Source organism: Nothobranchius furzeri, chromosome 17, assembly GCF_043380555.1.
Source record: "Nothobranchius furzeri strain GRZ-AD chromosome 17, NfurGRZ-RIMD1, whole genome shotgun sequence".
NCBI lineage: Eukaryota > Metazoa > Chordata > Actinopteri > Cyprinodontiformes > Nothobranchiidae > Nothobranchius > Nothobranchius furzeri.
The window spans coordinates 37,146,412-37,172,718 of NC_091757.1; the positions used below are offsets into that span (position 1 = coordinate 37,146,412).

General features: G+C 43.6%; 1 protein-coding gene across 3 annotated transcripts in view; it reads right to left on the reverse strand.

Annotated features, from left to right (window-relative positions):
• Window positions 1-7,650: 7,650 nt before the first annotated feature.
• The window catches only part of igsf9b (immunoglobulin superfamily, member 9b), a 36,297-nt gene continuing 17,640 nt past the window's right edge, over window positions 7,651-26,307 (reverse strand). For 2 of the 3 annotated variants that reach the window (XM_070546574.1, XM_015972244.3), the window contains exons 4-22: window positions 22,452-22,598; window positions 21,693-21,844; window positions 21,418-21,535; window positions 21,004-21,145; window positions 20,566-20,711; window positions 20,330-20,472; window positions 14,834-14,974; window positions 14,646-14,762; window positions 14,407-14,557; window positions 14,215-14,326; window positions 13,958-14,133; window positions 13,633-13,871; window positions 13,475-13,559; window positions 13,217-13,387; window positions 13,082-13,118; window positions 9,687-12,968; window positions 9,362-9,531; window positions 9,005-9,207; window positions 7,651-8,801 (exon numbers count right to left, since the gene is read on the reverse strand). In XM_070546574.1, the coding sequence (XP_070402675.1) occupies window positions 9,017-9,207; window positions 9,362-9,531; window positions 9,687-12,968; window positions 13,082-13,118; window positions 13,217-13,387; window positions 13,475-13,559; window positions 13,633-13,871; window positions 13,958-14,133; window positions 14,215-14,326; window positions 14,407-14,557; window positions 14,646-14,762; window positions 14,834-14,974; window positions 20,330-20,472; window positions 20,566-20,711; window positions 21,004-21,145; window positions 21,418-21,535; window positions 21,693-21,844; window positions 22,452-22,598 (5,720 nt within the window). In that variant the 3' untranslated portion in view covers window positions 7,651-8,801; window positions 9,005-9,016. The remainder of the gene's footprint in view (window positions 8,802-9,004; window positions 9,208-9,361; window positions 9,532-9,686; window positions 12,969-13,081; window positions 13,119-13,216; window positions 13,388-13,474; window positions 13,560-13,632; window positions 13,872-13,957; window positions 14,134-14,214; window positions 14,327-14,406; window positions 14,558-14,645; window positions 14,763-14,833; window positions 14,975-20,329; window positions 20,473-20,565; window positions 20,712-21,003; window positions 21,146-21,417; window positions 21,536-21,692; window positions 21,845-22,451; window positions 22,599-26,307) is intronic. The other variant, XM_015972246.3, reaches the window with a different exon arrangement.

Below are 26,307 nucleotides of genomic sequence, written 5' to 3' on the forward strand. Positions count from 1 at the left end.
CATCTTCAAAGCTCTCACTGATGGAAGGAGGTTTTGGCTCAGAATCTCACGATACATGGCCCCATTCATTCTTTCCTTAACACTGATCAGTCGTCCTGTCCCCTTAGCAGAAAAACAGCCCCAAAGCATGATGTTCCCACCCACATGCTTCACAGTAGGTATGGTGTTCTTGGGATGCAACTCAGTATTCTTCTTCCTCCAAACATGACGAGTTGAGTTTATACCAAAAAGTTCTACTTTGGTTTCATCCTCCAGGGAGATGTATAAGTGCTCACCACAGGTCCAGGTTGGTCAGTAGTGATGTTACCTGTGACACGCAGGATTCGAAGCTTGTATCACCAGAACGAACCACCGCAGAGCAAAGCACTGTGTCGGAGCTTGATTTGTTTACTGAAAGTCACGTGACCAATGAGCAACGATGCTTCGATTCACCCTTCCACCCACGTGACCGCTTGATATGAAACATTTTAACTAGTTAACTAGAGAGAATTTAGGCCTTACTAGTTAACTAGTTGACATTTAGGCTGTCACTATTTAACTAGTTGACACAAACATGGCTAACTAGTTAACTAGTGGACAGAAATGGCTTACATGTTCATGACAATTCTGGCTGATGTCCTGATATCAGAATAAATGCTCATTTGGCTTGTCATACTGGTTTGTATGACCCGAGATTGACGGTTCAGGATTCAGTATTCAGTGATTAAACACCGAGTCACAAAAATGGATCCTGTGACAAAAAGAGGGCGTTCTGAGGTGTGGGAATGTTTCAATTTAATCTCTCCAAATAAGGTTTGAAAATGTATTTGGTCTAGTCTAGTAAATTACCTTTATAGTAGTAATACTTGGTGCATATTGTAGGGCTATATCTTTTAGACCGTCTGTCATTTTCCTTTAATTAAATTAAAATCTAGTTTGGTATGATTTTTCTTCTTTTATTGGTAATTAATATAATAGTTTATGAGCTTTTCAGTTTGGTTGTACGTGTAATGGAATTTAGTATGTCCTATCCTCATGTGAATTCTCTAATCTTCATTTTGTTACTCTATTTCTAAAAAAGATACATAAATTGAGCTAATTATTCCTGCCTAATAATCCAATAGAAATGTGAAAAGTAAAATATTTGAATGTGTAGAGAATGTTAATATGTGTAAATTAGATATATTTCATCACGTATCCCATAAAAATAAACATTGTTTCATTTCAAGTATTCACACCAAGAAAAGCAATTTTAGTATATTTAATGTAATGTTCAAATTCAAGATACTTTTATTATATGATCCAGAGGAAGCTTTTTAATGCTTTATTTGTCCATAAAGTTCAATACACCATTCATTTTCAGTAGAATTGGCTGACAATACAATGAAATACAAATATTTACCAGCAGATGTCCTCACAGAGTTTTGAAGCATCGAACCTTGAACCTTTTTTCAATACAATTGGATTGTAAAGCTTTGTTGGTTCAAAAGGCTTCACATCATCATCACTACTGGTCAGATCATTCTGTCACGGTGAAGGAGGTGGAGACGGCGGACCATGTGTGGATGAGCTGAGCAGGAGGTAAAAATGCAGGCTTCGGATAAAGTAAAAATGGTTTAATGGCAGGATGGGATGAACAGGAATACCAACAAACAACAACAATGATCTGACAAAGGACAGGGGCAAAACAGGTGGTATAAATACAGAGGGCTGATTAGGGAAACATGGGCAGGTAAACGAGGGACAGGTGAGAACAATAAGGGTAATCAGGGCAGGAGAGGAACAAAGTCAGGAGGGCAGGGGCAGATCGTGACAAATTCCTCACATTTAGTTCAGACCAAAACCAGAACAGGAACCAGTAGCATTGAAACAAAGGCTGAAAAGAAAAACACGCCAGACTCTGACCCCAGGAAGATTTTCCCTAATGATGAGAAATTCAGTCAGTTGTTTAGCAGTGAAAACTTTGAAGGAGCTAATTCAGAGGACTCAAAGATGGACCTGTCTTTCAAATGTGAAACTAATTTCTCAGACACAGGTGAAGGGTCATACTCAGCTGACTCAGATAGCACCCCTTCAACATTAACGCCAGGTATGATAATTACGGGTAATTCAAAGGTTTACAATGTAGAGGAAATTCTTGGTTCTGGGACGTTTGGAGAGGTGGCCAGGTGCTGCATAGAGGGTGCAGTGGAATATAGTTATATATTCATACATTTTTTTATTAGGTCCAGATATAATAATCAGAAGAGGTTGTTTTTACTTCAGGGAGTTTTATTTGAACACTTTGTATTGACTTAGAGACAAGAAAAGAGAGAGCTGGGATCGTTTAAGAATCTTTAATTTCTATAATTATAAATTCAAACAATCATCCAGGACTAACTCTCTATGATGGATGCATATGGATTTGAATGTTGAAGTGTTGGTGTGTGTGTGTTCAGAATCTCCAGGCTGAGGCAGGTGGATCTGGGTGTCAGATGTTTTGACTAGGAACCACGAGGGCTTCAGAAGCTCATGACATGAAACGCCATCTTGCCGAGTCTACGTACCGGGTGGAGTCTCCCGTGGTCAGATCAGGAATGTCAGGTCCTCGGACCTCCTTGGTACTGGACTGATGAAACAGTGTTGCAGCACGACAAAACCCGTCTACGGATAGCTCCCGGCAGTAGTGGCAGGTCTCAGCGCGTTCAGCTTTTATTTTGAAGGAACCGTCGTCTTGTTGTTCAAACGACAGAATTTCCAGCTTGACAGTTCTCAGCTTAAAAGTAGAAAAATACAGCTGGCCAGTCTGTAATCTCCTTTAGCGATGATGATTTGAGAGCTGGTTGAAACTACGTTGAGTCTATGATGTAACTCCGTTGGAGCTGAGATGGAACTGCAGTTAAAATGGCGTTGCTCTGTTTTATTAACTTAGTTGTTTATAATTCTTAGCAAATCGGAGTGGACAAATTGAGTAAACACTCCAGATTCTGCGCTGCAACAGAACGGAAGATCTGATTGGATGAGAACAATGTGTCATGCGTTCTTATGTGGATCAGTATGTCTGGTGCACAGTCCTGTTTATTCATTAAACACATAAATCATGACATTTTGATTTCACAGATCGTTCACCTGATTATTATTGAATCAACAGTTGTTTTGATTAACTTTATTAGAAATAAAGTTCTTTGATTAATTAATGAAAAGCGTTCTTCGTCCTTCTTCTGTCTTCTCTCCTGGAATGTAAGCATTAGAAAGAAGCACCCGACCTTGGCGATTCCTGCACACTGTTACTGTGTGAAGGGGCAGCTGTTAAGGGCAGACAATAGTATCTTCATAACGCTACAAGGGACAAGATAAGATGGTAGCTTTGAAAGTAATGAGTGGAAAGTATGAAAACACATTTTTAAATGAAGTTGAAACGTTACAACTACTGAACAAACTGACAAATTTCAAACACTACTTTATCAAATTTAATGACAGTTTCACCTATCAAGGCTTTTTATGTCAGGAATTCGAGCTTTTGGATCAAACTTTGCTTGACTGTTTGAAAAAAAGAGGTGACCCTTTTAAGGTGGCTGAACTCAGAGCGATTGCCCAGCAGATGTTAGTACCTCTTAGTGCTTTAAAACATCTTGGTATTACTCACACTGATGTGAAACTTGATAATATCATGCTTGTAAATCATGACGCACAACCATTCAGAGTGAAGCTGATTGATTTTGGGTTGGCTTTTGAGACTGAACGTTTACCACAGAAGGTTAACTTTCAGAATTTAAAAACCAGAGCTCCAGAGATAACTCTTGGTCTACCACGAGATGAAGCTATAGACACTTGGAGTCTTAGCTGTCTCTTGTCTGCTCTGTTTCTTGATTGTTTTCTGTTCCCAAATGAAAACGAATACGATAATCTGAGAATAATTATGAAGCTCCTCGGTCAACCTGACAAAAAACTACTGGACGAGGGGACTCTAGTCTCTATGCTCTAAAACACCCTTTCATCACGATGGAGCATGAAAAAAGCTAGGAGAAAGACAGCTGGGTGTATCAGAAAAAGGTCAGTGGTTTATTTTTGTTTGCATCAATTACAGGGCTTTCAATATGAAACTAGAAAATTCCTGAAGAGTTTTTAAAAAGGGACCCTGCTGTCCACTGGCACAAGATAGTGGCTATGTGTTATAGAGGCTCAAAATCTGGTTATTGGGGTGGCGTAGAGGTGAAAACCCAAAATTATTATGTTTGGGTCTCATTGAGTTGAACAACCAATAATCGTGATATTTGGGTAATAAATAATAAAATTAAAAAATTAAATCCCAGCACACACACCCTAAAGTATAAATCAAGCTCTTTTAAGTTATACCTTTGCATGTCTGTAACGTTTGTAAATGATCAAATTTAGTAAGTGTAGGAGTTGGGGTTTGGCATTCTGGCTTGTCTGGACACAGGCAAAGAGGTCCTTAATGAAAAAAGTTTGGGAACCATGGCTTTAGACATAAAAGCTGTAAACTGCCCCAGAATTAAATTCATGATGTAGTTGATAAAGTTTAAAAAAAATCTACATGTAGTGAATGAAATAAAATAAAAATAAAAATAGAAACTAAGTAATAAACAAACACAACAGAAAACTATTTTTTTTATATCAGAGTTGAATAATTTACCAGTTTGAGGAGAAAATTGACCTTTTTAGACCGGAGCTCCTGTGACCTGTCTACAGGGCTGGCATCAGTATATCAATCTACCCTGAGGCAACTGACAAGTGGGCTCCAGGACCAGAATAGTGTGGAGACATCTCCTTGCGCAGCACTTTCCCCTGGGCTCAGTCCTGACTTAAGAGTCCTGAGAACAGTTCTCACGTTTTAAGTCTTGTATGGTTTCTCGCGCAGTTGCAAAGGGCTTGCGAGCTGAAGCTTCACTTGATTAATTTATTAGTCAAGGAGTTGCCACCTGTTGCATCACAAATAAATGCACAGATCGTTGCTTTGACTTTCATTAAAAAAAAAGATTCTGACGGTAATAAGTAAATAAATAGAAAACAAGGGTGGAGCTTTAGAAGGGAAAACTTGAATCCTTAAGAACATCCCAAAAAGTGAAACATACGCTTTTCACCTTGAGGAGCTCCTCAATCCCACCTACGCGCATTCCGAGGAGGAACCAGAGCCAGGAGACCTAGGGATGGACTGTCCAATCTCGGGGGCAGAAGTTGCTGAGTTAGTCAAACAACTACACAGCGGCGCAGCCCCGGGGGGCGGATGAGGTTCGTCCTGGGTATCTCAAGGCTATGGATGTTGTAGGGCTGTCATGGTTGACACGTCTCTGCAACATTGCATGGTCATCGGGGGCAGTTCCTGTGGAGTGGCAGACCGGGGTGGTGGTCCCCATCTTTAAGAACGGTGACCTGAGGGTGTGTTCCAACTATAGGGAAATCACACTCCTCAGCCTCCCTGGAAAGGTCTACTCCAAGGTACTGGAGAGGAGGGTCAGATCGATAGTTGAATCTCAGATAGAGGAGGAGCAATGTGGTTTTCGTCCTGGCCGTGGAACTGTGGACCAGCTCTATACCCTTGCAAGGGTGATGGAGGGGGCATGGGAGTTTGCACAACCAATCCACATGTGCTTTGTGGATTTGGAGAAGGCTTATGACCGTGTCCCCAGGGGCACCCTGTGGGGGACGCTCCAGGAGTATGGGGTGGGTGGCTTTCTGTTAAGGGCCATTCAGTTCCTTTACCAGAGGAGCGTGAGTTTGGTCCGCATAGCCGGTAGTAAGTCAGACCTGTTCCCGGTGAGGGTTGGACTCCGCCAGGGCTGCCTTTTGTCACCGGTTCTGTTCATTACCTTTATGGACAGAATTTCTAGGTGCAGCCGTGGTGTGGAGTGTGTCCAGTTTGGTGGCAGGAGAATCTCGTCTCTGCTTTTTGCAGATGATGTGGTCCTCCTAGCTTTATCCAGCTCTGACCTTCAGCTCTCACTGGGTAGGTTCGTGGCCGAGTGTGAAGCGGCTGGGATGAGGATCAGCACCTCCAAATCTGAGACCATGGTTCTCGACTGGAAAGGGTGGCTTGCCAACTCCGGGTCGGGGGAGAGGTCCTACCTCAAGTGGAGGAGTATAAGCATCTCGGGGTCTTGTTCACGAGTGAGGGTAGGAGGGATCGGGAGAGCGACAGGCGGATTGGTTCAGCGTCTGCAGTGATGCGGATGCTGAGCCGATCTGTCGTGGTGAAGAGGGAGCTGAGCCAGAAAGCCAGGCTCTCGATTTACCGGTCGATCTACATCCCAATCCTCACCTATGGTCATGAGATTTGGGTAATGACCGAAAGAACAAGATCACGGATACAAGCGGCTAAAATGAGTTTCCTCCGTAGGGTGGCCGGGCTCAGCCTTAGAGATAGGGTGAGGAGCTCGGACATTCGGGAGGGGCTCAGAGTAGAACCGCTGCTCCTCCGGATCGAAAGGAGCCAGTTGAGGTGGTTTGGGCATCTGGTCAGGATGCCTCCGTGGGGAGGTGGTTCGGGCATGTCATGCCGGCAGGAGGCCCCCGGGTCGACCCAGGACACGTTGGAGAGGTTACATCTCCAATCTGGTCCGGGAACGCCTTGGGGTCCTGCTGGAGGAACTGGTGAAGAAGGCCGGGGAGAGGACGGTCTGGAGCTCCCTAGTTGGGATGCTGCCCCCGCGACCCGGACCCGGATAAGCGGAGGAAGACAACGCTTTTCACCTCATTAATGTTCATTCGCTCAAACCATAAATTCATCTCTTCAAAACATAATGTAAAACCCAGTCAAAAATTACACAATTAACGAGTAAAGAAAATCAGTTAAAAAAATGTGTTTCTGCTACTCACCATTTAAAAAAAAGTTTATATCTCCATATTTTTGTGAGGACAGCAACTAAATAAAACTCTAAAATAAATTTTAAGTAACTGACTTGTGCTTTTCTGAAAAGTTTGTTTCTCAAATTTGAGTTAAGTGTTTTGGATACATTTTGTTTTTAATAAAAATAAAAAGAATAAAGGAGCAATGCAAAAGCATCACCACAGGCTAAATTCTGCCAGTTACCACAAGGATCAAATTGGTGTGCCACCCCAAAATTTTCTTTGACCCCATCTGGCCACCCTTATCAATAATTTCTGGGGGCACCCTTGTCTACAGCAAAAACAAATCAGCAAAAAAAAGCTGATTTGGGAGTGACTTGCTCATTTTAGAATGGCTGTGCACATCCAACCGAGGAGACCCAAAGGAAGACCCTGGACACGCTAGAGAAGGGGTCACCAACTCCAGTCCTCGAGGGCTACCATCCTGCATGTTAGGTGTTTCTTTGCTCCTACACACCTGATTAAAATGAATGAGTAATTAACAGGCTTGTGCATTGTTAAGGAGAGGATTCAATTACTCCATTCAGGTGTGGTTGAGCAGGAAACACAGAAAACTAGCAGGATGGTAGCCTTCAAGGACGGGAGTTTGACACCTGCGCTAAAGGGACGATGTTTCTCGGCTGGCCTGGGGCCACCTTAGGATTCCCCCGGAGGAGCTGGTCCTAGTGGCTGGGGAGAGGGAAGTCTGGGCCTCCCTGCTTAAGATGCTATACCCCACGACCCAACTCAGATGAGCAGAGGAAAACGGATAGATGGGTGGGCTGTAGTGAGTGAAAAAGTAGCTGCATTCACACGTCACATATACAAAACTCTACAATGTCTCAGGTCTGTTCATTTGAATATAACTGTTTATTCAATAAAAACATATAAAAATGACAACAACAAAAAAAACAGGTTGCAAGATATAAAAATTTCCACTTTGTACAAAGCTTCCAAAGCCATTAACAGAGATGCATGCTCACTCTACACGACGGGTTTGAGATCAGGGAAATGGGATTAAAACAAATGTTGACTCCTTCCAAAATACAGCTAGAAACATCTTTTAATTTTTCGTCTTTTGTACAAAAACAGCATCGGTTCAGTAAAAAAACAAACACCCAGTAGGCTAATGGGCACAGAATACACACGACTTGTAATTCAACAACAGAATCACAAGTTAATGAAATATTCACAGTGTTGTCTTCACATCAGCGATGTGATTGTAAACATTGTTGCATATCATCATTCCTCTTAATAAATATACACAAAGTCTCACAACATGCAAAATAGGGTGTGAATAGTTTGTAATCTCGGATCAGTTTTATTGAATTATAGCTCATCGATAACGTCCGGTCACGTTTAAAAGTTATAAAAATAAGGCAAAGATTGTATTCCCTGTTGGTGTTAAGTGGAGTGGAGGAGGATTCTCTCATCTGATGACATCACGAAGAGGAATTTACATCCTAACATTCTTATTAAACTATATATGAAGACTTAACAGATTTCAAACAAACAGTGAGACAGAGAACCGGTGTGAAACAGGAAATTAGCTGCAAATAAACCTTTCCTTTAAATCATTCATGTAGATTGATGAAACAGATGGAAATTTCTGTATTAAGCTGGAGTTAAATAAAGGAATACAATTGAAACATTGTGTGTTGTTAAGGAGAACCATCACAGATAAAAACATTCTTATAAACCGATGTTATCATGTCAGATCTGTCAGAAAATATAACATTATGTAGCTTAATACTGCTTTTATAAAGCAGGTCTTTCATTTAATCTGATTGTCAAAGTTGAACAACATCCTAAAACGCACTGTCATCCATTCTTTAGCAAAAATATAGTACAATAATTCATCATTGCTTCATTTAGAAAATCACAAAGGAACAAGTTCAACACAGTAACGTATCTGGACTCCTGAAGGTTTCCAGTGTCCGGGACTGTAGTGCTGCTCTCTGCTCAGAATAAATGCTATTTGGTTTTTGTTTTAAAGGAATCTGTAGAAGGGGAGGAAAAAGAACAGAACAAGTTTAGAAAACACTCATTAAACAACATTTAATCTTTTTGAAGCTAGCAGCACAGGTTTAGGCATGCATCACAGCATGTGCTGCCACAGGCAGGAGGAAAGTTCAGGCAGGTGAGCAATGAGAGGTGGAAAAAAGAAGGGGAAAGAGGAGCAAGGGCAGGCAGCGTAACGGACCGCGTTCAGCTGCTACAGCAGAGCTGAGCTGGAGTCAGAGTCTGAGCCGTGGTCAGGGGGGATGCAGGGATCACGGGACATCTGAGCCCGCCTGTACTCTTGGTACTCCAGACGAAGAGCGTTGAAGCGCGCTTCGCTTAGCGAGTGGCTGAACTTGCACCGAGGAGGGTTGGAAACTGGTGGGCTGACTGAGGGAGACAGGCCTGGGGAGGCATGAGGGACAGGAAGGGCAAGGATGGGAAAGTCATGGGACAAGATCACAAAACCACAGCACAAGGACATGAGAGAAACACGTGCAGCACGGTCACATCCAGCATTACACCAAAGTACATGCAATAAAAATACATAAATGATCACCTTTCCGTTGCTGGTCCCGGACGCCACCGGCTCGGTCACATCCCAGGTCCCCCCTGCCTCTGGGACAACCTGCTTGCGACTGACCAGAGCTGGTGGCGTCCAGGACCTCCGGGTCCACACATGCTTCAGCTGAGTCCCACTCATAACTCTCATCTACTGATGTGTTCCTTCTAGTGAGATACACAAAAACCCATCAGACAACTCGTACCGTTGACATGAAACAAAAACATCAAACTGAAAGTTATTTTGGCAACATAAATGGATCCTGCTGCAGAGAGGAGGATGCTCCTTAGTGTTTGTACTTCCACATGTGGTGGCGTTTCACCTTTTCACTCTCCGCTGAGGCAGCTCCATCTCAACTCGATAACGCTCGTTTTCCTCTGTGGTTTCCGGGGAGCTGAGCAGCGTGGGGGTGATGGACAGGGACTGTCGAAAGAGACCGGCACTGCCTCTGCCGCTGCTCTGACTGGCGTAACTGGCCCTGCCCCCATCCCTGATCTCATAGTCCCCACCTCTACTCATCATCCTGTCTGAATGTCTGTAGCCTCCGTCCTCTCTGGGTGGGAAAGGAGTGTAATAAGGTGAGGGCCAGCTGACGCCCCTGGGCAGGTAGGACCTAGGAGGGCCTCTCCTGGGGTCTACGGGTCCCAGGCTTTCTCCTCTGGGATCTGGCCAATGCTGGTAGTGGGGGAGAGGAATAGAAGAGGGCATGTGGACATACTGAGGGTGGACAGGCCTCAGAGGGTCTTGATAAGTGGGAGACCACGTGGAGGATTCTGGGAAAACAGTGGCTTGCCGTCGTGGGTCTGAGGGCTCCATCATTGGGGACACTGAGGTTTGTCTGTGTGGGTACATGGCTGGAGTGAGGTAGGAAGGGCTGTGATGAGGCCTCTCTAAGCTACCCATGCTGGGATGCCTAACTGGGACGTACTCTCTCCAGCAAGGGCCTGGCATGGGAAGGGAAGATGGGGTGCGTCCCAAACTGTAGGACTTCATCCTGACATCTGGGCTTGGAAACTCATCCCAGTAGCATTTCTCAGAAATGTATTTTCTTGGGATCTCAAAGTGCTCCCACCTCTGAGAGCCCAGGCTGATGGATTTCTTAAGGAAAGGACGTGGCTGTCCCATGCCTGAGAGAGTCCTACAGGGGCCCAGGCTTAAGGATTTCTTTAGGAATGGCACAGGGACTTGATTTATTCGTGACACAATGTTATTAGTCCTGCTTCCCTGAGAAGCTTGTCTTTGGGGTTGCTCTGATGAAAACGAACTCTTGTCTGAAAAACTCAGGGAGTGTTTGGACACAATGTCCGCCATGCCTTTAGCTGCACTCAATAAGGTATGGGGTGACCTGGATCCAAGTTTGGACTCGGGCCTGCCTGTGGTATTATTCCCAGCTCTGATTTTTGTTTTCTCATCATAAAGCTGCCTGCTTGTTTTTTCCAGCCCAGGTGAGGATGGTCTGGTGTCATCAGGAAATCTTACCCTGGTTTCCACATGAGAGGACCATCTAGTTCCTGTTTTTTTGCTAGCATCAAAGCTGCTCTCTGTCTGCTCCCGGCTGGAGGACGTTTCTGGGCTTTCCTGAACATGAACCTCCCAGTTTTTAGGGACAACATCTGGTTTGACCACTACGGATTCTTTTGATTCAGAACTCGGTCCAGTAGCATCCATCTCTTGAACCTCTTCCACAGGCTCATCCACGCTCATCTCAATGAAACCCGGAAGGCTCAGATATTCCAGAATTGCACTTGTCTGGTTTGGGGACATTTTAGGGGATGGAGCTACAGGCTTGGTCTTGAAAGAGTTGGACACTCCTGGGACAGAAAACTGAGACAGGTCACTCTCAACCTCTTCTACGAGAGTTAAAGTCGAGACGGGACTAGGATTATCAGGGAACAGACATTTGTCGCTCCTCCGGGAACGTGTTCGGATGCCTTCTCTCTCTAAATCGGAGTAAATCTTTGAACCGGATTGGTCAACCCTGCTCAGAGACTCTCTGTCTTTGGCCTTTGCAGCTTCTTCACCACGCTCACAGAGTAAGTCAGAAGAACTAGACTCACTCGGATCCCTTTTGTTTTTGTGGCCTGCTTCTGAAGCTCTCCCAGTCTGGCTGAATGGTGCAGACGATGAACTTCCAGGCCTCTCGTCCCAGAGCCGGGTGCCTGAATCAGCAGATATATTCCTGGATCTAGAAACACCTCCATCGTGTGTCTTCTCCCTTGAGTTCTGCTCAGTTTTGGACTTCACGCTCGCACCTGTATTTTTCTGAAGAGCTGGAGACTTAGCTCTGTCTGTTGTATCGAGACACAGAACAGGGGGGTCAGAGGTCACATCAGGGGAGAGTGTGGGGAGAGAGGTGTTCTGCGTGGCTGGAGATTGTGATGAATCCACAGACAGAGACCCCTCAGTGGTTTCTCTGAATGGCACGGGAGAAGTAGACCGGTGAGGACTCTGAACAGGAATCAGGCTGGTGACAGATGTAACGGGGCTGATGTTCCAATGGATCCGAGCTGTGGGAAGCCTGTCCAGGGGGCTGCTGGTGTTCCCGAAGTAGCAGGCTTTGCGATAGTCAGAAACCCGACTGGTCACACCTGAAGACCTGCTCTTCTGTCTGATGGTGACATCTTGAGGCTTCCACACAGGTTCTTCCTCTGATTTAGACACATTCCTTTGAGGGCTTTCTTTTTTACTAGAGCCATCTTTCCTTGCCAGACCATGCTGTCTTTGATCAGCTGTATAGTTCTTTAACTCCCTCTCGATTTCCTCCCTCTCTTTAGCCAGCTGGGCACACTTGTTAACACTTTCCCTTTCTAACTCACTCTCTAGCTGAGAGACCAGCGTGCTGTCATCAGTCACACCACTCTCCACTGGCTGATAACCTGCTTGATATGACCCGTCTCGGTCTCTGTCTAGAAGCTTTGTTCTCCTTCCTAAACTGCAGATAAGGTCTTCTGTGTAACCTGGTATTTGACACCTCCTGAGAGAATCGCTAGGTTTTTTCTCACTGTTATCAGAATAAAAACTGGCTCTTTCCAAAAGAGTCTCAGATCCTTGTTCATCATCAGAGTAGAAGCAGCCGCGGCGGGAGAAGTTTCTGGCCATGGCCCGTACCCGTCCAGGAGACGCTGGAGGCCTGCTCAACTCTGGTACGTCCACAGTGAGAGGAGAGTCCCTCCTCTCCCCCTTCTCTGAGTTCAGGACGCTCGAATTCGGAGAGTTCCTGAACGACGACGACCTGTTGCTGCCTGACCCGCTCACACTACCATTACATTGTAAGACATCTTTCTTCAGATTCTTCTCGCTGGAGGGGCTTGAACTCTGAGGCAACGGCTGAACAATGAAGCGTCCATCTGGGCCTCGAGAAATGGACTCGAGAGCGGTTGGCGAAGGCGCCTGAGAGCCCAGGTGGCTCTCAAAGAGGGTGTAGTGAGGTGGTGGAGACGAGCTGGACAAAAGTTGTTTCCGCTGATCGTTGTATTCCCCACGGCTGCCTTTGTCATAGGAGGACCGGTTGGACAGTGAGCAGGTGGAGTTGGGAAAGAAGGGAAGAGGTGGACACAGCTTCAACTTGAGGACGCTGTCGGGGCTGCACGGAGGTGAGCGGACTCTGAGGAAGAAGCAGAGACAAAACATACTGTAAAGGTTTGGGGGCTTGTCAAGCCATAGCCATAGAAATGAAACATCAAGAGTAAAGAAAAATGTTAACATCAAAACACTCACTCCTGAGACGGACTCTTCTGGAGCGCAGCGGGCAGGTCTGCAAAAATCAGAGGAAAGCATTTAAAACCTGCAAAATCCAGGTAATTAACCCCCAACAAGAGTTTTATAAGAACAGAACGATCCTGTCTGTTTTACCCCCTCGTCTCTTTCTGCGCCTCTGCTGTCGCCTGTGACTCATGTAGCACGCTGCCACCAACGAGAAGATGATGGCGAGGAACAGGAAGCACACTCCTCCCAACACACCCGCCAATAGCGGCTCAGGGATAACCTCCAGGAAGCTTGGGCGGACGGGGTAAATCTCCATTCCTTTAACCAAAATCAACACAGTTACTGAAAATGTTAATTCTAAATAATAATAATGTGTTTGCAGCGATTCAGTAGGAGCAAACGTACCTGCTGTAGAGACGCTCACAGACTCGCTCGGTTTGCTAAACACTCTGAAGCTGCGAGACATCAGCCTCAAGTCATACAATGAGTCCTGAGAAAAACAGTTGATGTGTTATTATTTAACTCTTTTCAACTGAAAGAAGCTAACAGTAACTGGGCTTTACCCTGAGCAGTTCCTGTACAACCAGTTCACTCTGATTAGCACTGATGTTGTTGTTGAGGATGACCCACTGACCCTTATCCCTCCGAGCCTGCAGAACAAAACCTGTCAGCGGAGAGACTGGAGCCTCGGGAGGGAACCACTGTAGGACAATCCCCAGTTCAGTCCGGTTAGCTGACAGGAGAGTGGGAGGGTCCAAAAGCACGAGAGGAGTGACCGTTTTCGGTAACTCTGTTGGAACGGCTGAAAAGAGACGATCATATAATTACAAAAGGCCAGCTGGTGTTAAAGCGAATGAGGGAAACAGAACTAAACTCACTCATACAAACCTTTTGTTCGCACTGAGACAATTTCACTAAAAGGTCCTGAGCCAAGTTTGTTCTGAGGTAGGACACTGAACTGATAGCCGGTGCCTGGGAGCAGCCCTGTGACTAGCAGGTAAGTTTTGGATGTGGGGACGGGCAGAGATGCCCATTCGTGTTTTCCTCTGGAGGACTGCTTCACCCTAGAGATGATGAAGGCCGAAGTCAGGTTTCCTGTTGATGGGGGGTAATGTGTCACACTGGGGATAGCTGATGATACTGACCACACTGTGAACTTCTGCGTGAATCCACCATCAAAACCCGGAACCCAAGACACGTTTGCCTGTTTCAGCTCTACTGTGACCGTCACAGAGGACACAACATGAGGACTTGTCCCTGAGCACAAAAACAAGTCAGAAAATCTGAACGTGTGTGAAATATCCTTTTTCAGACAAATTATGTAGAAACAAACTCACCCAGCACAACAACCACAGTGCCCGCACTGACAGTCGCCACACGATTAGTGGCCAGACACTCCCAGCCCCCGTGGTGATCTTTGCTCAGCGGCTGCAGAATGAGGGAGCCGTTAGTCAGCACGACGTATGGCGAACGAGGGGTAGGGCCAATCTGTGGGAAAGGGTCACAAAAACTTGAAGTAGGTCGTAAAATTACCGACAAGGCTCCGTCCCCGACTTAAAAAAAAACCCTAATATACCTTGCTCCAGGTGATGTTAGGAACAGGGTCTCCAATGGCTTCACAGGGGATGATCAACTCCCGGCCTACCTCCTGGAGATACTCTGGTAGAGGATGCACCCGAAATGAAGGTGGGTCCTAAGAGAGAGAGAGGCGGCCTGTTTACATCCTTTCAGTAGGCCAGAAAAGTCTGAGAGCAGAAACTTTACCTGCAAAATGACTCTAGTTGGCTCAGACTGGCCCATGGTGCCATAGCTGTTGTAGGGAGTACAGGTGTACATGCCCACAGCGTTGTCATTGGCTGTGGCTATAAATACCGAACCCTCTGAGTTCACCATCCAACCCGGGAACTAAGAACAAAAATAGAGTTCACAGTGTTGGGAATGTTACTTTTAAAACATAATTAGTTATAGTTACTGATTACTTAGTCAAAAAAGTAACTCAGTTACTTACCAAGTTACAAGATTATAAAAGTAACTAATTACCAAAAAATTAACTATTTTGTTACTTTTTCTCATTAAAGAATGCAAGAAAAATGGGTTAATTAAACTTACTTAATTTACTATAAATTACTACAATACTGGAATATAGATGACTAATGACGGAAACATAATAAAATGTATGTCCAAATGTTTTTTTTAATAAAACTGAATAATTGAAATAAATGGACACTTAAAAGGAGGAACTGCAAACAGGAACATTACACTATGTCACTGTCAGTAACCCTAACCCTGTTTAACAAGACCCCACTCAACTAAGATTTATATAGAAACACCTGTAAAAGTTCCTGAGCTTTTAAAGGTAGTGGCCAGACTCGGCATTAACGTTGTAGAAATTCAGTTTAACTACACTTTGCCATCTATATAAATATGAACTGGGTACAGTTTTTCATTTTGTTAAGGAATTTTGTCATAAATCATTACAGAAAATCAAAACCCTCTCCTCCAGAGAGTGAAGAACTGTGTTCCGCATACGTCACTCCAACACGTAAAACAAGGTAGCTGGTGATGCTAGTATTGTGAATAACTGTATTTTGTTTACTTTCGTGCTCTTAATTATTACGGAAAATTGTGTTTACAGCTGCAGCAAAAGGTCTGAGCCATGTGTCCGTGTCTCACACGCATTTTTAAATAACAGGTATGATCTAAAATAATAACCTACATCTATATATCCATCCAGAACCAGTTAGCATGTGTAGCGACATGAATGGCCTCATTTGTGACCCAAAGGTCACACTTCCTCAGCTGGGTCAAGCTGTCCTGGCTGTACTTCTATCTACAGATTATCCATTACAGGAGACTGAATGTCGGTCTACCATTCCTTTAATCTGACTGCTGTTCCATCCACAAGACGAAGGACACTTCAAGATTTAAAAGAATCATTTTTAATAAACTCTTTTCACTGTCTATTACAATGTTCATAAATAATCATCAAAGTTCATTATAAATGTATTTAATTACTGAAATGAATTATTATTCTTTGGTTAATAATTATTATTATTTATGATAATCAGTCATGTTTAACAGTGACAAGATCATGTGTACTTATACACACCATGCAGGACACAGTAAATCAGGTTGTTAACTGCACTCACATGTCTTTGTCACATGACAACCCAGAACTTTCTATCTTGGGAGGGCGTGGTTTGAGGTATGTTAAATCTACATGTCAAAATCTAATTAGTTAGAATAAGATTACCGGCCGTCTCTTAAAACCTAACTTCTCAGTTCAAGTTCCGTTCTTGAGCTCACCAAAATTCTCTCCGTGGCACGAGAGTCCAAAGAATCGAGTCGGCCGCTCGAAACCTCTACTGATAGAATTGCTTCAACAGAAACGTCATCTGCAACAAGCTGACGCAAAACTCCTTCAGAGTTAATTTTAAGATGCAAACCATCCACCTGTGTGCCTGCGGCAACTCTAGGACCAGAGAGTCGGTACCACTGGTCTACCCTACCGGACCGGGTACCCAGAGGCTGATCAACATCCTCCCTTGACCTCCGGAGCTGAACAGAGGGTCATCTGAACGGTGAGGTAGAACACAAGATTGCGTCTGGAATGCCTGTTTTTTTAAAGAAATAATTTAGCTTAACTGCAAACCAAATTCTTTCACCCAGAACGCGTTTTCTCTCTCTAAGATAAAAACCTTCTGAGCACCTACATTCACACATCCAAACACACACACTTCACTTTTAGTTTAATCCAGACACAGATTGCTTTAATACCAAAGCTTTTATAAATTGTCATTTATGAATTGTCTTTTAAATTGTCATCTTTAAATTGTTAGTAATAAATTCTTAACGTTTTAAACCTGACTCTTCTTTGAAATGAAACACAGAGTGGTGTATATTGATCACTGAATGAGCAAAGATCTCTTTAGATCTTCTGAATTAATAAATAAACTTTTGCTATCAATTTAAATCTCTTAAATTAAATATTAATCTTTTAGACCAAGCCAGTTGGTGTATGAACTTCTATCGATTATATAAATATCCGTGGAGATATATATATATATATATATATATATATATATATATATATATATATATATATATATATATATATATGTAACGTGAGGAAATATGGGTTTTCTGTCACAAATTGGTGTTGGACTCAGCTGGGTCAAAGCTGGGTTGCTGAGAACTTTCACCCACAGATTAAGACCTGAACGCCAGCGAGTCTGGGAGGAAACCATAACATCTGCCACCTGCAGTACCAGAAGAAGGAGTTCTCATGGACAAGTAGTCATAACAAGTCAAAACATAAAGTTTAAACTTCCTTTTCTTGTTTTGAATGTTAAAAGTTTAATCATCAATTTGCTCATTATAAATGTGTTTTAATCAAATGAATGACTATTATGCTTTGGGGTAATTATAAGAGATTTAATGAATCCATAATTAGATAATGTTGAGAGTGTTTGTTGCTGACCTTCACACACACTCAAGCACACACACCCACACACAGATTCTCACAGTTAAACTCCAAAACACATTTGCTGACGCACACGTTTGCTTTGAGAAGAGAAAGGCTTTTGGTAAGTTTCAGTCTTATGATTTCAGGTCGTGTTGGACAACGAAAGAGAGTGGACCTGAAAACCAAAGGGGGGGCAGAGCCGGTTGGCTCGTTTCTCCCCCCTCTCACTCTGTTCTTGTCAGCCAGACAGAATAGCTGAATCGCAACTTCTAACGCAGACTCATTAACGAGTCTTTTGATTTCTGAGTGAATTAACTTAAGAAAGCGCATCGACAAAACGCTTTACCATCAACGTGTACCGAGGGCAACTCTGGACCGGTTCCGTTCGACACCTACGTCTCTCCTGTCAGCCGCCGGCGTCATCTGGATGAACCACAACATCCTCCACGGCCCGGATCCGAAAGAGGGTCCACAAGAGTTCGGTGAGACAGAGCACGGTGTTTAGCGTTTGATGCAGTTCTCTGATAAGACCTAAGTTTATCCAAACCATCACTTCACTCAGACACCTGTTCTTCCTGAAGCAAAATCAGATGCACACACGCATTCATCTCACCTCATGTTCAATTCTCACGACACTTTGCACACACACGCATCCATAACCACATCCTATTACTCTCAATCTTCATTCACCAACAGAAGGTCTATTTGAGCAAGAACAGCATATCAACTGTTAAAGATTGTCCCACAAGTTGCCAATGTTGATTGTTATTTCCTGTTTGTCAATTTCAAAATCATTAGTTTAATTTGAAGAATTAAAACTTTTAATTGTCAAACTGGTTTCCTCATTGAACTGAAACACAAACACACAGATATTATCGTCAGTTTATCGATGAAAACAACCTTTGAGTCTTCTTAACAATATAACTGAGTAAAGACAGTTTCTCCTTACAATATGGCTGAGCCAGCCAAATTTCTCTTATATATATATATATATATATATATATATATATATATATATATATATGTAAAGTTTCATTATCAATTCGTTCGATCTTTCTCAGAATTTAACAAAGCTGAATAGCAACAGCTTAAATTCTAGTTGTGTAGATTAACAACGCTACACATGGCTGTAGCAACACTGTTGGCTGTATTAGCTCTGATAAGGAAAAAAAAACCAAGTCATTTGGGAAAGCTACGACACACACAGATATAATCTAAAAGATGATCCCCATATCAACAACAGATCCTCCATGGACCAGTAGAACTTCTGTGCCATCCTGGATTAGTGAAAACGAGTCAAACAAAGTAGTTACTCCAGCATCAGGAAGATTTATTCTGGTGAGCTATTAGTTATATATTTTCCGGAGTTATGTCAATATATCCATGGAGCGGTAAAACTGGCAGCACACATATCTGTAGATTACTGAATTATATTGGGACACATGACGGAGCTAAGACCAGCTGAGAACTCGTCAGCTTAGAGCTTAACAAAAGAAAACAAACTGTACCAATTTTGGTTCTGAAGATGAAAAGAATCCTCCTTGATGTTCAAACGGGGTTGTGGGTCTTCAGAGTCAAACGGTCTAAAACATGTCTGTACCTCCGGTAGTGATATCCAGCTAGCGGGGTCGGAGTTCGGTTGAACTTCTACGGTAATCCAATATCCGTCCTTGTCGCCGTATCCCAGAACAAAACCTAATCTGACCGAATAGCAGAGGCTTCAGAAGCTACATCTGACACATTGTTCTCGGCTATAACTCTAACGCAAAAACACCGGAGTCAGGGACTGTTTACAATAGCAGTTTCAGCAATCTCCTTGTGAAACGTCACCAGCTGCCCAGGGCTCAGACCGGAAGTTAGTTTCTGTTTTTCCCGCGCCAGAAAAAACATCAGATTTTCTTAAAATTCCAGCCATGAAAATCCCAAAACCTTTTTCATCTGAGGTTTTAATACTTCTTTACACATGCCATTCAAAGGAAATTAGCCTCTGGCCAATATCTTTAAATGGTCTCTCAGTCTAGTTAAATTACTGAAATAAATGTAATTTTGGACAGTATTCTAATGTTTCCAGCTTCACATAATTGTTTGTTTTTAGTAGCATTTATGTTGCTGGTAATCTAGTTAAATAAATAAATACAATTCCTTAAAAATGACACTAGAAGAGGCACAAATCTGATGGAGGACTTAACTTTACTAACTTGGGTCAGACCCAAACACAGAAGAGATGAAGCTCGGCGGTAAAGACACGCAGGTAGTTCTAATAACACCTGAGCACCATGACGTCTGAGACTGATGCAACCAGTGTTACAGCGGGACCAAAGGAATGATCAGAAACAGGTTACAGCTGGATGGTTTAAGAAGGTAGAAGATTGGGACGTCTGAGCAGTGAACAGGTGAGTGGACCTTCGGGAAGTGCTGCTGTCGTGCCAAGAAGGGCACGGCTGCAGATTCATGCCTCCAGCAGTGAATCTGCGAGTCTGCAGCTGTAGACTATTCATCACGTCTTCCTTGCTCTTCACAGGTCGTGATGCGCTTGGATGAAAACATCCCTCTTTAGCTCCAAATTAGCTGATGACAGCATCAACAAACCGCGCTGCTGAATTAGTAACACGTGCGTTTTCTTATCAGTAACAGAAATGGTGTTACGATAAAAGAAGACAATAATTAATTAGATTACTCGTTACTGAAAAAAATTATTTTTTTTAGTAACACTAATATTTTAAATGGCGTTATTCCCATCACTATTCATTCATGAGATATTGGGGGGACTTATTATGTTAAAGCACTTCACCTACATTGTCAAGATTTAAATTCTTCCCGTCTTTGGTCCAGTTGACATACAGCACAGGAGGATCTGCCTGAACCGGACAGAAAATCTTGCCCTCCATCCCTGCAGGTAGGTAGGTCTCCCGGGGCATCCGTGCAACACGAGCAGGATCTAAAATAAAAGATTGGAAAAACATGATGTTATAGAAAAATTTCACTTATGAAAAATCTGTAAAATAAAGAAGTACAGAAGTAGCAGACTAACGTTTCACTTTCAGATGGGCTGAAGCTGAGGGCGGGCTCAGTATTCCATTAGTGGGGATGCACGTGTAGTTTCCAGCATCTTCTGGGATTAGATTAGGGATCAGAAGAGTTCCATCAACCAAAACCTTCACTCTGGATTTTAAGGACCTGAGGATGTGGAGAGAGATAACAGGAGAGAAAAGAAATGGTTTTAAGGAGACAGAGCAATGCAGTGTTGGAAGTTAATCTGAACAACAATCTCCTTTGTCTCAGGTTCACGGCGGACTCACGGTCACATGATGCAATTGTCTCATGAATAATCTCATTAGAACTGATTGCATTAGCAACACACTTTGAAAAAAAAAACACCTGAATAATCCTTTAAAATATTAAAACCAGTGTTTTTTGTAAATACTGTGAAATGTTTATGTGTTGAATGTTTTTAAAAATACGGACTCACTCAATATGGTAAACGTTCTGCCCTTGTTTCATCCACTCATAGGTGAGGTTTGAAGGGTAGGCGTCGGCCTGACACTGTAGAACTGCATCCTGGGACATGTTCAGGGTGGTGTCCTCAGGGGAAATGATGATGATTGGTGGACCTTTATGGAATCAAAGCACAGATCAGTGTTGTGTCTTTTTTATTTTTATTCATATTTTTCCTCCCTTTTTATTATCTTTTAAATAATTCACAAACTTTTTATTGTAGGGTTGGTCAGTTTTAAATCCTTGCAATGTACGGATTGGTCTGTAGGTGGCAGTGTGCACAACCGTATACAAACATGTTTTTAACCTCAGTCATCATCAGACACTAAATCTGAGACATTATGACGGGATTCTGTGTCTCAGCTAGGTATGATGGCTGAACACTGACCTTGGACCTGGATCTGTGTAGAGTGGGTCAGGTTCCCCTCTGTGTTGGACACGTGACATTTATACACCCCTGAAAAATCCTGAGTGATGGAGGCCAGAGACAAGGTACCATTCAGCACCTAAAACGAAGCAAAGAAAAAAGTTTGAAAATCAGGGTATACATGGGAACAAAGGTCATGTAGAGGACCAAAAGGCAGTTTGATCTAAAGAAATCCTCTCTTCTGCTGAGATTTCTGATCAAGTATTGAATGAGAATAATCTGTAAATGTGCCTCACTTTGATTTTCTCGTGTTTTTCAATCAGGTTCTCGTCCTTGTGCCACACAACAGTTGGACGTGGGTTGCCATGAGCTCCACAGCTGAGTGTCAGCGAATCTCCGAGCAGAACCTCCACAAATTTTGGTGGAGTCTTGATGAATACAGGTGGAGCTGGAGCCAACACAGAAAAGGGGAGTAAAAAAAACTTGAAAGATCATCTAAACAACATCGCTGTGTCAACACTGTAAAGGTGCTACTGGGACTGGTCACTGTGAGGTTCAAATCAACAACATTTACTGTAAATCGACCCAAAACACTGAACTCCTTCATAACACTACTGATTTGCAATAGTTCTCACAAACATATGCAATCCCCAAGCTGGAGAGCTTTCTTTGACTTATGTTACTACTTGAAATGCACCTGCAAAGACAGTTTTTTGGTTTTATTAAATGTATACTCAGGTTAAAATCAAACAAAATCCAATACATTCAAGATCTAATGCAGTTATGGGGTCATTTGTAGCCTGATGATGGGTATGTAGCCCTCTCATTTACTGTACTGTCAATGCCAGTGTGACTTCACTTTACTCTAAACCAGTGCATGTGCACCCGTGGGATGTGATCTGCTTACTTAAAATGCATAATGCATAAAAACTCTCAGCTAGCCAGGGCCGTCAAAGCCAGGCCTCATGCTGTCGCCGTTCTAAAAAAAGGCGCTTCCGACCAGGAGTAAACAAAATAGGCAGCTTCCATGCCCTCGCAACCTCGCAGCGTTGCACCTGTGATAGAGAGGAAGGTCCATGTGCCGTTCTGAAAGTCGTCGGTTTTGCTGTCCAGGAGAAGGATGCGACATTCAAACCAGCCCTCGTCCTCCAGGGTCAGGCGCTCTACGAGCAGAGAGGCGCCCCGAGTCAGAGACACGCGACCTATGGGAGAAAGGGAGATGGTGAAAAAGTGATAAAAAAAACACACCCACACCCACAGAGGCAGACATGCTGAGTCAGCATATGCAGGAAGAGGGCTTATCCTGCAGAGAACACAGGCGTCCATTATCACAAAAGTCACTGCCAAACACATAAAAGGTCCTGCTAAGAGACACAACAGGAATCAGCTGTATTTCTTATGTTTAGAGTAAACACTGGGCCACATAGTTAGCGTTTATGGGGTAGAGGTGTTCAAAACAATAGGAAGTTCAGTGAACATAAGAGGAACTGAAGATGGCGCCGGTGTGTGTGGCACGCCATCTGTCTCACGGACACTCTCCTCTGTACATGTTTATTCCTTTTTTGGTTCTTGCGCTTTGTGTGGACAGTGCATCCCTACTGCTGACTTATGATCGAGCAACGCTTCTGGAACTCTGGCCTGATGTCGATTTCATCAGCCCGGTGATTGTGACGAGCCGGGGGGATTTTAGTCCTCCGCGCTCATTTCGGAGCCTCTCGGTGCCACCCGCCCTCCGCGGTGTGAATCCGGTCGTCATCAGCGGAGGAGGCGGCGCCGGCGTCGTGGCTGTCGAGGTGGGAAACATGTGCACCTACGTGCCAAACCGCCCTGGTCCTGGAAGGAGCTCGCCGGCCTGGACGTCTTCTCGTGGCGCCGTCGCGTTTGTTGGATCCTCCACCATCCTGCTTGGTGCCATTGGTGGGCTTCGACTTGGATGCTCTGTCGCAACGTGTATTCCGGGGGTTTTGCTACCGCTGGAAGGGTGCCAACCTGCTAATCTGCGTCATGTGGACTACGTGTGAACTGCGCCCGTGTCTCTGGATTCTGCTGCTACTGGACTAAACACGTTATCGTCGGCTCGCCTCGGCCTGGTTAATGCAAGGTCGGTAATGAACAAAACTTTTATTCTGAAAAACTTCTTTGAGGAACAAGGGCTCGATTTTTTGGGTGTTTGTGAAACCTGGATGCCGATGGTAGACACGAATGCCCAGTCGGAATTATTACCTGCAGACTGTAGTTGTTTTAATGCGCCAAGAACTGCGGGCAGGGGCGGGGGGCTCCTCATTGTTTATAAATCAGGTTTCAGCTGCAAACAGATTATCCCTTTAAGTCCTTTTTCTAGTTTTGAGGTTTGCTCTTTTGAACTTGGACCTTTTCCTCTACTTTTTGTGACGTTGATTTATCACCCGCCTGGACTGAATGTGGAATTTCTAAAAGATTTTGCTGATTTCTTGGCTATGAATGTGTTGAAATATGATCAGATTTTGATTGTAGGAGATTTGAACATCCATATTTGTTGCCCTGATAAGCCGATGGTCAAGGACTTTTTGCACCTGTTAAGTTCACTGAATCTTTCTCAGTGGGTTAAGGGTCCTACACATGTGAAGGGACACACTCTTGACCTAGTTCTTTCCTCTGGTCTTCAGTCCATTAATGTGGACACGTTGAGGCCTGTTTAGAGTACCAAAAGCCCGGTACACTTTGCATTTATGGTCCGTTGTAAACAAATCTTTTGTCATTAACAGAGTTGTGATAAAAACATTGAACATGAGCATAATTTGCAGAGTGATCGGCCCAGCGACAGCTTATTGAGCACTCTCACAACCAAATCCATCCTCCAACAGTCCAGGAAGTGTATGAAAATCTACGACTTCATTCTGAAAATACACCCAGGGATTGACGTGAAAACCAGTGACAATAGTATAATGCATGAGTACTATTAGCAACAATGGAAACTACATGGAAGAACATGTGGAGCCCTCATCTTTAGAGTTTTGATTTGAGCCTAACAAAAGAGGTGTTAACACTAGAGTGTCTTCCCATTTTCATCATGGCTGTCTTAGGTATCGATCGGTATGATGTATGCTGGTGAGCATGCTTGCAACATTAGCATGTCCTACTAGGGTGAGACTGTGCAGTTTGACTCACTGGAATCTCGGACAGTGTGACATGAAGCTGTCCTTTGTGATGGCTGAAAAACGCACAGCGTGTTCGGGTTTAAAACTAGGGGTGTGAATTGGCAAGAATCTGGCCATGTAATAACATGCACAATACAAGGGAGATGATGCAATAAATTGTGATACTAAAAGCCTAATGATATTTTCAATTTTGAGACTGAATTCAATTAGAAACTCAGGCCAGATGCTTCCATGACTCATCTAGTAAGAGATCTAACTGTTCCGTCAGAATGGAGGCAATAAAGACTGCTGCCAACTAGCTGTCAGTGTTAGAACTGCACCACACAGAATAAATATAGTAAATGTTTCCATGTTAATTCTCAATAAGAAAATCAATACATTGGTTTTAAAGTAAGACAAAATAATTTTTAAACTTTACTTAGAGCTTTAACATTGATTTCAGTGATTTTTGAGTTGGAAACTTGACCAGATTCTATGGATGCACATTTTCCAAAATGTCTTTAACGGTTATTGATGCCCCTTAAGGGTTAATAACCGGTTAACCTGAAACCAACACCCCCCCCCCCCCCCCCCCCAAAAAGTCTCACACTTGTTTCATTTAAGAACAAGAGGTAAAGACAGTGTGGGATGACAGCTGAAGTATCAGATTCAGAACTTGTTGGGCAGCGGACCGGCTGGCGTCAAATACACAGCGCCGCTTGCGATTGCGTGCGTATAAATGCATTCTGGAGGCCACGCTTTTTAAAAAACACTTTAGCCTCCTTACACTGAACTAAATAATTACACTGATGTTTCTTTATTTTACTAGACAAATTAGGAGTCAGATGCAAGCAGGAGCGCCATAGCTTACTGACCTTTTGCTGGTCTCGGTTCAGTTTACTGCGCCATGTTCTGCCAGGCTCAACACTTTGAAGTGAGGCTTATTGTGTTCCAAGAATGAAATAACTAAGATAACTAGGGGCGACGGTGGCACAGGAGTTAAGTGCTCGCCTCGCAATCGGAAGGTCGCAGGTTCGAGACCCGCTCAGTCTGTCGCTGTCGTTGTGTCCTTGGGCAAGACACTTAACCCACGTTGCCTGCTGGTGGTGGTCGGAGGGACCGGTGGCGCCAGTGCTCGGCAGCCTCGCCTCTGTCAGTGCGCCCCAGGGCAGCTGTGGCTACACTGTAGCTCATCCCCACCAGTGTGTGAATGTGTGTGTGAATGGGTGAATGACTGATTGTGTTGTAAAGCGCCTTGGGGGGTTCCAGGACTCTAGAAGGCGCTATATCAAATACAGGCCATTTACCATTTACAAGAAACTGCTCCCTCTGGGATTAATAAAGTATTTTTGAATTGAATTTGAATTGAATTGTACTCTTTGCTAACTGCTCTGTGTTTGATCACATTTGTTTATTTGTTTATTCATTAATTTCTTCTTCTGCGGTTGTCCAGTAAACATTTTTGATAGCGGTACTCCTATACCCTCTAGTGACACGAAATATATTACACCCCAGCGCAGCAGAAGGACATGGAGCAGTTAACCGGGCAAAACTATTTTACCAGGTTACAACATTAACAGCAAGGTCAACTATGTACATCCCTACCAGTTTAATATTTGACACCACTCTGTAGCCCTCTACTGGCCAGATACTGCACTTAACAGTTTTGTGAAGCAGGTAGGTTTTCTAAAGGGGGAGCTTGTTACCTGCTTTTCAGCTGTATGCTGTTATGCTAGCAGTTAGCTTTTTCAGTTTGCAGATCCTCAATTAAAAGCATAAGAAGAAGAAAAATAAG